General features: G+C 50.3%; 1 protein-coding gene across 1 annotated transcript; it reads left to right on the top strand.

Moving 5' to 3' along the window:
• Window positions 1-865: 865 nt before the first annotated feature.
• Window positions 866-9,226, top strand: RAB29 (RAB29, member RAS oncogene family). The gene is made up of 5 exons (XM_005515624.3): window positions 866-1,023; window positions 2,833-2,904; window positions 4,144-4,325; window positions 5,431-5,552; window positions 6,212-9,226. The coding sequence occupies exons 1-5, from the start codon at window positions 900-902 to the stop codon at window positions 6,327-6,329; spliced, it is 618 nt and encodes a 205-aa protein (XP_005515681.2). The 5' UTR covers window positions 866-899; the 3' UTR covers window positions 6,330-9,226.
• The last annotated feature ends 1,644 nt before the right edge of the window (window positions 9,227-10,870 follow it).

Raw genomic sequence — 10,870 nt, 5'->3', positions numbered from 1 at the left:
GGCTGGCGGTGCAGGGGTGCGTGGGGCAGAGTCTGGGGGTGCAGAGGGAAGAGTCAGGGGGTGCCAAGGGCAGGGTCTGGGGGTGCAGGGGTGCATGAGGCAGGATCCAGGGGTGCAGGGTTGCAGAGAATGGGGTCCAGGGGTGCATGGGCCAGGGTCTAGGGGTGCAGAGCCTGGCAGTGCAGGGGTGCATGGGTAGGGTCTGGGGGTGCACTGGTGTTTGGGGCAGGGTCTGGGGGTGTCAAGGGCAGTGTCTGGAGGTGCGGGGGTGCATGGGGCAGGGTCCAGGGGTGCAGGGTTGCAGAGAACAGGGTGCAGTGGTGCATGGGCCAGGGTCTACGGGTGCATGGGCCAGAGCCCGGGGGTGGTTTGGGCAGGGTCTGAGGGGGCAGAGGGCAGGATTTTGGGGTGCACTGGTGCTTGGAGCAAGGTTTTGGGGTTCAGGGGTGCACGGGGCAGGGCCTAGGGATGCACAGGACAGGGTCTGAAGGTGCGCTGGTGCTTGGAGCAGGGTCTGGGGGTTCAGGGGTGCACAGGACAGGGTCTGGGGATGCAGAGGGCAGAGCTGGAGCAGGGTCTGGGGACTCAGGGGTGCAGAAGGCAGGGTCCGGGGGTGCACTGGGAGCAGGGTCTGGCGGTGCAGAGGGCAAAACCTAGGGGTCCTTGGATCAGGGTCTGGGGGTGCATGGGTACTTAGAGCACGGTCTGGGGGTTCAGGAGTGCACGGAGCAGGGGCAGGGGTGCAGAGGGCAGTGTCTGGGGGTGCGCTGGTGCTTGGAGCGGGCTCTGGGTGTCCAGGGGTGCCGGGGACGGTCCCGGGTCTCGAACTCCTAGTCCCATTTCCCCGTTTCGGGCGGCGGTTCCGCCGCCGCTGTCACGTGTCCTGTCACGTGTCCGGGATGGGGCAGCGCGATCGCATGTTCAAGGTGCTGGTGGTCGGGGACGCCACGGTGGGCAAGACCTCGCTGGTGCAGCGCTACGCCAACGACAGCTTCAACCGGCACTACAAGTCCACGGTGGGAGGTGAGCGGGTCCGGTACCGCGGGCCGGGAGCGCTGGTGCTGCCGCTGTCTCGCTACCGGGGCTGTGGGCGGGTTTGCAAAGCCAGCGCTGCGGTTTGTCCGCCGGTGCAAAGCTCCTGCAGCTCGAAACACCCGATAGCTGTTGTGTTAATGACTGCAAAACTATTGCATTAATTACAGTAAAGCCCCGTTCGCTGGCAGGCTGCGAGGGGAAACTTGCCGCCCCCCGTCCCCGCAGACATGGGAGCGAGAATCTGTAAAGGAACAAGCGCCCGTCTGTGCGTTCCGGGGTTTGCAGCTCCGGCCGCAGGTGCTGGGGACAAACCCGGCACCCCCGGCACTCTTCAGGTGCCCCATCGCCCCTGGGGACAGCCAGGAGTCCTACCCTGGAGAGTCTGACATCCAACCTCAGCTCCTTCCAGCAAAAACGAGCACAGCGCGGGCGGGGGGGGGACACGGACATTTAACAGCATGAAACTGGGAGGAGTGGCTGACACTGGAAGCTGTGCTGCCATCAGAGACCTGGACAGGCTGGAGAGCTGGGCGGGGAAAATGTAATGAAATATACCAAGGGCAAGAGTAGAGTCTTGGATCTGGGCAGGAACAACCCCTGGTTCCAGTGTAAGATGGGGAATGACCTATTAGAGAGCAGCGTAGGGGAAAGGGACCTGGGGGTCCTGGGGACAGCAGGGTGACCATGAGCCAGCACTGGGCCCTTGTGGCCAGGAAGCCAATGGTACCTGGGGTGGGCTAGAAGGGGGTGGTCAGTAGGTCAGAGAGGTTCTCCTGCCCCTCTGCTCTGCCCTGGGGAGACCACACCTGGAATCTTGTGTCCAGTTGTGGCCCCTCAGTTCCAGCAGGACAGGGAACTGCTGGAGAGAGTCCAGCGCAGCCACCAAGATGCTGAAGGGAGTGGAGCATCTCCCGTGTGAGGAAAGGCTGAGGGAGCTGGGGCTCTGGAGCTGGACAAGAGGAGACTGAGGGGGGACTCATTCATGGGGATCAATATGGAAAGAGGGAGTGTCAGGAGGATGGAGCCAGGCTCTTCTCGGTGACAACCAGTGATAGGACAAGGGGCAATGGGTGCAAACTGGAACACAGGAGGTTCCATTTAAATTTGAGAAGAAACTTGTTCCTGGTGAGGGTGGCAGAGCCTGGCCCAGGCTGCCCAGGGGGGTTGTGGAGTCTCCTTCTCTGCAGACATTCCAACCCGCCTGGACACCTTCCTGTGTAACCTCATCTGGGTGTTCCTGCTCCATGGGGGGATTGCACTGGATGAGCTTTCCAGGTCCCTTCCAGTCCCTGACATTCTGGGATTCTGTGATCCCACTGCTAAAGCGTCAGTAGTGCTGTAAAATTGAGTGTCTGCAAAGATGATGGGGAAACAGCAGCTTTGGAACAAGGAGGCTGGGAACAAGATTAAGCGGAATCGTTTTTTCTTTGTTAACATCAGTGTAATTGAATAAACTCCAAGGAGCAGGAGGTGCCGAGGTTTGACCTGGTAAATCTCCCTGAGGACCCAGAATAGTGGGGGCCTGACACGGCTGCTTAAATTTAATGAATAGAGAGGGGTTGAATTAGAAGTTGAAAACACCAAAGGGCCACATCCCCCTGGGGCTGCACCCCCACTGTCGCTCCTGGCATAAGAGATGCACATATTTCTTAATTTATTTTATGTTTCTAAATTATTTTTCATATTATATTTTTTATTATTCCCTGTGGTGGGAAATGGTGAGAGGCTGCACAGGAACAAGCCCCAGGGTGCAGAATGGCACTAATAGGTTTATTTTCTCTTCTGGGTGTTCTGCAGTGGATTTTGCCCTGAAGGTGGTCCAGTGGTCGGAATCAGAGACAGTCCGACTGCAGCTCTGGGACATCGCAGGTATGTTCACACAAACCACAGAGCAGAATTGAGAGGTCTCAATGGCTTGGCCTTTTCCTTTTTCTTTTTCCTTTCTTTCAATAGGAGTCTGCTACAAAAATAAATATTTCAAAGCCTGTCGATCCAAGGGGCAGGACTGCTCTGGTTTGCAGTGCCATCTCTAGTTTGCAGCACTAATTTAAATACTTAATCAAAAGCCCACCTGCAAAGACGACGGCAGCGCAGGTTGTAAATCCTGTCGAGCCTTTCTTTTTGATTTCAAAGCCAGAGCAGAGGGGATAGGGAAACAGGTGGCTCCTGCATCCCCCCGCAGCAGAATTCCGAGGACAGGTCGGTGCGGTGGTGTCTCTGAAACGGCACCTCTGGATCTGGAGTTGGGAGGAAAACAAGGTTGTGGTTTCCTCCAGTTTCGCTTCTCAGATGCGTTCGCCTGGAACCCTCAAAAAGAAAACAGGAAAGAGAAGATTGCAGCAAGAGGTTTGCAGCAAGAAACTGATTCTGATTTCAGCCCCAAAAAGGCGTTTAATGTTTGGAAAGCAGAGCGGCCACGCAGGTCGCACCCCGAGCAGAGGGGAATGGTCACAGCGACGGTCCCCACAGCATCACCTTCCGCCCTGGTGGAAGATGCTCGAGGTAACTCCCAGTGCTCAGATCCCGATGGCTTCAGAGCAAAACGCCTGTTTGAGCAGCTCCGGGGCTGCACGGGAGCCCTCAGTGAAATCTCTGCGGTGTGGGGACTGCTGGCTGTCACCGCTGCGATGCCATGGGGACGCTCTGTGCTGCGTCCCGCTGCCATCGAACCACGCAGCAGCACGGCCGAGTGACCCAGGGATGCAGTTCGGGTGGCACAGGCAGGCCCTAAGGTGTGAGCAGTAATAGCGGCGTACGTGAGCGATGATGCTTTTTGTGTTTAGTCTCCAGTTTTTCTCTCGGGGATCCTGCCCTGTGCCGGGTCCTGCCGGAGCAGGGACGCTGCTGCAAGTGGGATCCTGCTCAGGGGGGTGAACGTGTGGTCAAGGCTGAATTTAAATTGTCGCACCGGGAGTAATGCAGGTATTTCTGGCACATCTGAGTGCATGGGTCAGGATGAAGACTTTATTCCAGTTCTCTTGCCGAGGAATCCCAGGCAGGATGCATCTCGCTGTATTTCCTTGTGCAGATTGTTACTGTCAGCTGAAAAAACCTTGCCCGAAAAATCTAAAAATGGTAACTGAGATGGGGGTTTTTCTTTTTCCAAAGGGCAGGAACGCTTCACATCCATGACCCGGCTGTACTACAGAGATGCGTCAGCCTGTGTGATCATGTTCGATGTCACCAACGTCAGCACATTCAGCAACAGCCAGAAGTGGAAGCAGGATCTGGACAGCAAGCTGGTGCTGCCGGACGGGAGCCCCGTGCCCTGCCTGCTGCTGGCCAACAAAGTGAGCAGCTCCCACATGTGTGTGCATGGGTGTGCAAAGCGCAACGAGACCCCCTTAGCAATAAGTTTCACCCCAGGTTGCCCTGTAGCCTGTGGTCTTTTTAATCCTTTTCATAACTCTTCTTGAATTTTCTTTGTCTAGCAAGGATCCTTCTTTTTAACTAGGGCGCTGGTGGGATTTGATCCATGGGCGGCACTGAGATGTTAACTGCTCTGGCCGGGGATGCAGCCTTGGGCTGTTGGAGCTCGAGCTCTGTAGCTCCTGGGTTATAAAGCTTTATTGTTCTTCTCTTTTGGTCTTTAATTTGCGGTAGCTGGGGAAGGTTGTGTATGACGCTGCAGGTGAAGTTTCTATTCTGCGCTGCCAGAGGGATGTCAGGTTTTCATTGGGACGCAGTGTCGAGTTGCACCCTGTAGAATCATTGCTGTCGTTTAATGATTTATTTTTTTTCACTTAAAAACTACCTTTCCGTTCTTCGCGTGCCAGTGTTGGCTCCACAGCCCTTTCCTGATTCAGTTTGAGACTTGCCTGGTTGGAGAGAGCCTAAAACTGGAGATGACTCACAAACGTGATGGGTGGGCAGCAGAGCGGCTTTTCTGCTCCTCTTCACAAATATCGCTGTCCCCCGAGAGCTGCTTTAAGGCACCGTTTTGCCTGCGTTAGTGAATCCCGTTTGGCTGTACTGCGGTCACACTAACACAAGCTCTTGTGGGACAGGTTTTGTGTCTTCTGTCCTTTTTACTGCCTCTTCGTCCATCCCGTCGGTATCAGCCGCAGCGGCACCGCACCAGGAACTTTCCCTCTGGGTGAATTTTGCAAATTTGGGGAATTTTGGCTGAGTGACAATGTTTTCTTGTCCCGTGCCAGATGAACCTCCATTCCATGCATGTTTGACTGAGGTGTGTCGGTATCTCAGATGAGATAAATCCATTGCCGCTTGCAACATCCCGTTAAGAACCTTGCCCTGAGAACTCTCTGTCAGCTTGTGGTCTGGGGAGATGTGAAGGGCTGAGCCTGTTGCCTGCACACAGGAAGGGGGAGAATTCCCTTCCCAGCTTAAAAATTAAAAGGCTAACCTTAAAATGACTGATTTCTCGCTTTGCAGTGCGACCTTTCCCCGTGGGCAGTGACGAGAGATGAAGTGGATCGGTTCAGCAAAGAAAATGGCTTTTCTGGTTGGGTGGAGACGTCGGTGAAGGAAAACAAGAATATTAACGAGTCCATGAGGTAGGTGGTAGATCTAAGGGTTAATTCCCTCTTTCAGGCCTGGCTGTCTTCGGGGTGAGGGGAGATGCTGTCAGTAAGTAACAAATAGCAGCAATAACAGGCAAGTAAATCTCCTGAAGGAAAACTGAATTCTGAAAGGTCAGAAGTTGTTTTTGTCTCCTTGGTTAAGCTCTGACATGCTTTTGGAAACAGAAAATTCTTTGAACAATACCAGGGATGTTTTTTCATCACTGGCCTCTACCAGGAGGATGGGACTTCTTTTGCAAAAGCGTTAGAAATTCTTTTGCGATGCACCAGTCCTTTGATGGAGAATTCGACCTTTCCTGAAAGGTGTTAGACTGGATATTCGCACCTGATCTTGAGGTTGGGCAGTACCAGGGAAGCCAGTTTGCTGTGTCCCAGTCCCAAACTGGACGTGAGGTGAGGTGGTTGCAGGAGGCGCTGAGAATGATCCAGAGTCTTCGTAACAGCGACGCTGGTGTCAATGCTGCGAGGTTCCTTACCCCGATCGTTTGATCATCAAGGACTTTTGTGTCCTTCTGAAATGAATTGCAATTTCGTTTTCATACTGCTGAAAAGCTGTGTGGCCCAATATTGCTTGTTAAAAAGAAAAAAATTAACCACAAAACAAAACAAACTCATATATGTTTGTCTTCTAGGGTCCTGATTGAAAAGATGATGTCCTCATCCACGGGTGATGGAAGTTCCTCTGCTGCTGGGAGTGGGGATTATATTAACATAAAAGGGACAACCCCACCAGGCTGGGCTTGCTGTTAAACACTCTGACTGCCCATCTCCCATGGCTCTAGCGGCGCTGCCCTTTTATTATTATCAGCATCATTTTTTCCTAAAGTTGTCACTGTTTTTTGGTTTTTGTTTTGTTTTCTACATGATTGTGAACTGTCTTCTGTTTAGTGCTTATCCGAGAGGAGTCAGCGGATTCCTCTTCCAGCGCAGCTGGCTGCTCTTTTGCGAGTCGTCTGTGTTCAAGCACGTGCCTTGGATTAATTTTGGTTTTAATTTTGAGCACTTCATCTTTTGACACATGGTGGCCTGTCCCAGGCCAGCCCAAGGGTGTCAAAGGTATATTTTTAGTGTTGTTGCACCTTTTATTCCCCACTGCCTGCACCCACCAGACACAGAGGCACCGGGCCAAGGTGACAGGGACTTGTCGGACACACACGGTGTTGCAGAGGCCGCTCTGTGCCTGTGGATTCCCAGGGTGGGATGACAGCAAACTCTTTACTTCTGGAACTACAAACCTCTGCTGCTGTGTTCTGGAGGGACCAACACATCTCGTCGTTGCCACTAAGATATGAAGGCAGCTGTGGGTTAGCATGGTGTCCCCCAAAACCAGACCTGTAATGCGATGGGTATGACTTTGAGAAATGGCGTAGCACGGAATTGTGTATCCCAGCTGTGGTGACACTGCAGAAACCTCTGATTTTTGTCAAGAATTGTTGCCTTCTGTTCGTTCCTTCTCTCTGTCCAGCACCGTCTTACATATTCTGTTGTGCTGCCGCTTTCCTGGGGCACCGAGAGCTGAAGGAGGAGCAGGTTGTAAACTCCTTTGTGTGACACAACGATGCTCCTTTTCGCTTTGAGAACACACACACATCTCCTGCCACCCCAAACAGCTTCGCGATTGCTGCTGAATTGCCTGCCCGCTGTTATTCCGTGGATTTTAGTGGGGCGAGGGGGAAGCGGAGGAGAAACATTCACAGGACAAAACGAAAATGAAGAGAAACTGCTCCCCGCTTCCCTTTTGCTGCCCAAGCATCTCCCCGGGTGCTCACTGGTGAGAACGGGTCTTGCCAACAACAAAAAACCAAGGGTAAAAACACATTAGATTGTTATCTCGGGACAGTTAATGGTAAACTCGGGCTGTAGAAGTTATAGAGTACATTTTATATAAGCTTTATAGAGTTGTCTTGCACATGGTTTAGGTCAGGAGTTGTTCACATGCTCTTCAATAAGGTTTTTCCCTTCTGAAGTCATTTAATTTGCAAACAGGGCGATAGAAATTGGTTTGGTTTGATTCTGGCTGAATTACAACCGCTTTTCTTGGGGCGAGTATTCCTTCTGTTTTCCTCACTTCGTATAATGTATGGAGGGAGAAGGTGGGAGGGACAGGAACCAATTGCCTTCACTATGCACAAAAAATTCAGAGTTTTCATTCTCTGAAGTTGAAAAGGAAGAAATCTGAAACTAGTGTTGCGCTCCACTGGCCTAATTAAAAGCTAAAATGTCTGGGCTAGGATTTTGTTGTGCAAATATTACCCAATTTGGGTTTATAGGCACTTAGATATACCCTGTTCTGTGCCATTGGATTCACTGTAGAACCGGTTAGCAACAAAATCAAACTGTCTGGTTGAATTTTACGTCCTAAATATTGTGTTAAAAAAAGAGAAAAGAATTGTTTTAATCCTGTATTTCTAGTTCTTTATGGAACACGGGGAGAAGTGGCTGATTTTTAAAAGGATCTGTCAGGAAACCATGAAGATTTATGTGTTATTTATTGATTTCTGTACAGGCCACGCAGCTTGCAGGAAAACATCTTTATACCTTTTTCAGTGTGGGGTTGAGATGCACTGGTGCCTCTTGGGTGTCTGGATCTCTTAAGCTGGACCTTTTTCTTTTTGCAAGTGCCTCTCAGAAACAAGCAAAAGGCCAAAGATATTTGAAGGTTTTCTTGTGTTCTACATGATTTCTGCTCTGCCCAGTGGTTTCCGGTACCGGTGTGTGCCTTGGTGGTTTTTTTTCCTCCACATTTACTGCTTGTTAACATCTTAATAGACACAGCAAACAAGTGTCAAAAACCAAACCCGTACAACAGAAAGTCGTTGCTTGAGATCGGTAGAAAACCTCAACCAGACAGGAAAACGATTTTACTGTGCAGATGTGCGTGTTTGCTCAGAGCTCGCTCCGTGGCACACAGAGTGCTTAAAAAAGCATAACAAAGTAATAATAATAATTAAAAACAATGCAAACTTCTTTGCTGGGATGGGTGGTGAAATTGTTTGTGCCCGGCTTGTCCAGCTGAAGTAATTCTCGTTTTTAAAACAACTGAAAGGAGAAAGCCAACTGGAGCGAAGCAGTTTGTAAGAAATATTTTAAACAAAGTGAAGTCTCGCTCATGCAGACTGATTAAAAAAACCCTGAATCTTTCAAATATGAATCAGAAAAGCCTCATCTTTGTTCTGATGAACCGTTTCTTTGGCAGGAATGACCTTGTTTGAAGATGAAGGTGCTTCATTTTCCCTTCCGCAGCTTTGACTTCGTACTCGTTGTGTGACTCTTGTACCTATTTCACTCTTCCATGTGTTCTTCTTCACTCTTACAACTTTAATTTGTGGTCACGGGACTGAGAACCACATGAAGTTTAACGGTGTATTTTATATGTTGATGACAGCACATGATGGGTCCACATAGCTGGAAATTTTTACTGCAATAGAATTTGAAGTCCTGAGGGCAGACTATAGTCAGCAATATCAAAACTTATCCTCTTTTTTTAATTGCTTGCAGTTACGCAGATGGATTTTAGAGACAGGGTTCTGATTACTGTAAAGCTGCAGTATTATCGTGTTACTATAAAGAAAATAAACTGCCGGGGGATTTTCTCCATATCGATCAGTAACTAATTGCAAAAGTTTGAAATAAAAGTTTGAACATTGCTTGTGTAGTTGTAGTTTTCCTGTCTCAACAGCCCCAACAAATGGGTTCACAAGTTCAAACTGGAAAGTCCTGCTGTCACTAATAGGGAATGCGTAAAACATACAGTGTGAACCGCCCTGCGCTGCCAGCAAAACAAATTAGATCCTTTTCACCGCGACATCTCGCTCTCTCAATTATTGCCGTCCTCCTGCTCGACAAGCGGGACGCAAGCATGCAAACCTTCCACAGCTGTGAGTCAGTCGTAGCGGCTTTTAATCCAATATATCCAGCTAAGAGGAGAAAGAAAAGGACTCCTTGATGTGGTTGGTTGTTAATACGCCTTCCTCCTTATGGCTCATTAATTCCCAGAGTGTATTTTGGGGCTGGCTCTGCAGTTGCTCTGAATGCCCCTTTCTTTCCCGATCGGCTTGATTTTCATGAGTATTGACTTGTCCAAAGGACGGGGCACATCTGAATTGATCAGAAAAATGGCAGTAATTCCAAAGGAGGCAAATTAAGCTCAAGCAAGGCATTAAATGAACTCAAATTACTCCTGTAATTAGGTAAAAGCTGACCATGTTCCTATTGTCAAACCAGTCTTCTCAGATAACCCAACATATAAAAAGATGTTTTCAATAAAACGGAAGAATGAGGCTCTCTAGAATTCAAGTGCAAAGCACAAGTGACCTGCTATTGCACAAGCTGCCATTTTCATGGACTGAGGAGTATGTTTTATTTTTCCATGTCAGTTTCTAAACAAAATGGGTAAAGAAGAACCCTAAAACTTCCTTAGGCTCCACAGAAGTTGTGTGTGTTCTTCACATCTGCTGCCCATCGCAGGGGAAGGAGGTGGCGGGGACGAAAAATATTGATCATCAAGCCTACACCTGGTGAAATGTCCTGCATTTCTTCCTAAGAAAAGTCCTTCACGCCAAACCTGGGGTTGATCTGTAGAACAAAAGAAGCAATGTGCTGTAAAAATATGACAGTAGGTTCGTTATGAGGAAAGGCTGAGGGAGCTGGGGCTCTTGAGCCTGGAGGAGACTGAGGGGGGACTCATTCATGGGGATCAATATGGAAAGGGGGAGTGTCAGGAGGATGGAGCCAGGCTCTTCTCGGTGACAACCAGTGACAGGACAAGGGGCAATGGGTGCAAACTGGAACACAGGAGGTTCCACTTAAATCTGAGAAGAAATTTCTTCCCGGTGAGGGTGGCAGAGCCTGGCCCAGGCTGCCCAGGGGGGTTGTGGAGTCTCCTTCTCTGCAGACATTCCAACCTGCCTGGACACCTTCCTGTGTAACCTCATCTGGGTGTTCCTGCTCCATGGGGGGATTGCACTGGATGACCTTTCCAGGTCCCTTCCAACCCCTGACATTCTGGGATTCTGTGTGATTATAAATCGTGTCGTGCAATGTCATGTGGCGTGGGGGCTCACCAGAGCACAGGGGGTGTTTGGAGCAGTAAATGCCATGGCATTCCATGCCGTCTGTGGTGCCAGGGGCTCGCTGTGAAGCCCTCGGGGTGTTTCTGTGACAGACACCGGCCTGTCGTGATGCTTCAGCCCTTTGTCCATCTCCCTCCCCCCACAGACCCCTCTGAAGTCTGGCCCTGAATGGCGACACTTGCATGACAAAGGCCGCTGGGATCACTTTCTCGGGCCCTA

This window comes from Columba livia, chromosome 22, assembly GCF_036013475.1.
Source record: "Columba livia isolate bColLiv1 breed racing homer chromosome 22, bColLiv1.pat.W.v2, whole genome shotgun sequence".
In the NCBI taxonomy this organism is placed as follows: domain Eukaryota; kingdom Metazoa; phylum Chordata; class Aves; order Columbiformes; family Columbidae; genus Columba; species Columba livia.
This window is presented reverse-complemented; position numbering and strand designations above follow the sequence as displayed.

What these genes read in the sequence shown, in the direction of transcription:
- RAB29 (XM_005515624.3), top strand. Translation starts at nt 900, where the DNA reads ATGGGGCAGCGCGATCGCATGTTCAAGGTGCTGGTGGTCGGGGACGCC. An exon ending in GCAGCTCTGGGACATCGCAG is followed by an intron (nt 2,905 to 4,143) that starts GTATGTTCACAC and finishes CTTTTTCCAAAG; the next exon opens with GGCAGGAACGCTTCACATCC. An exon ending in GCCTGCTGCTGGCCAACAAA is followed by an intron (nt 4,326 to 5,430) that starts GTGAGCAGCTCC and finishes CTCGCTTTGCAG; the next exon opens with TGCGACCTTTCCCCGTGGGC.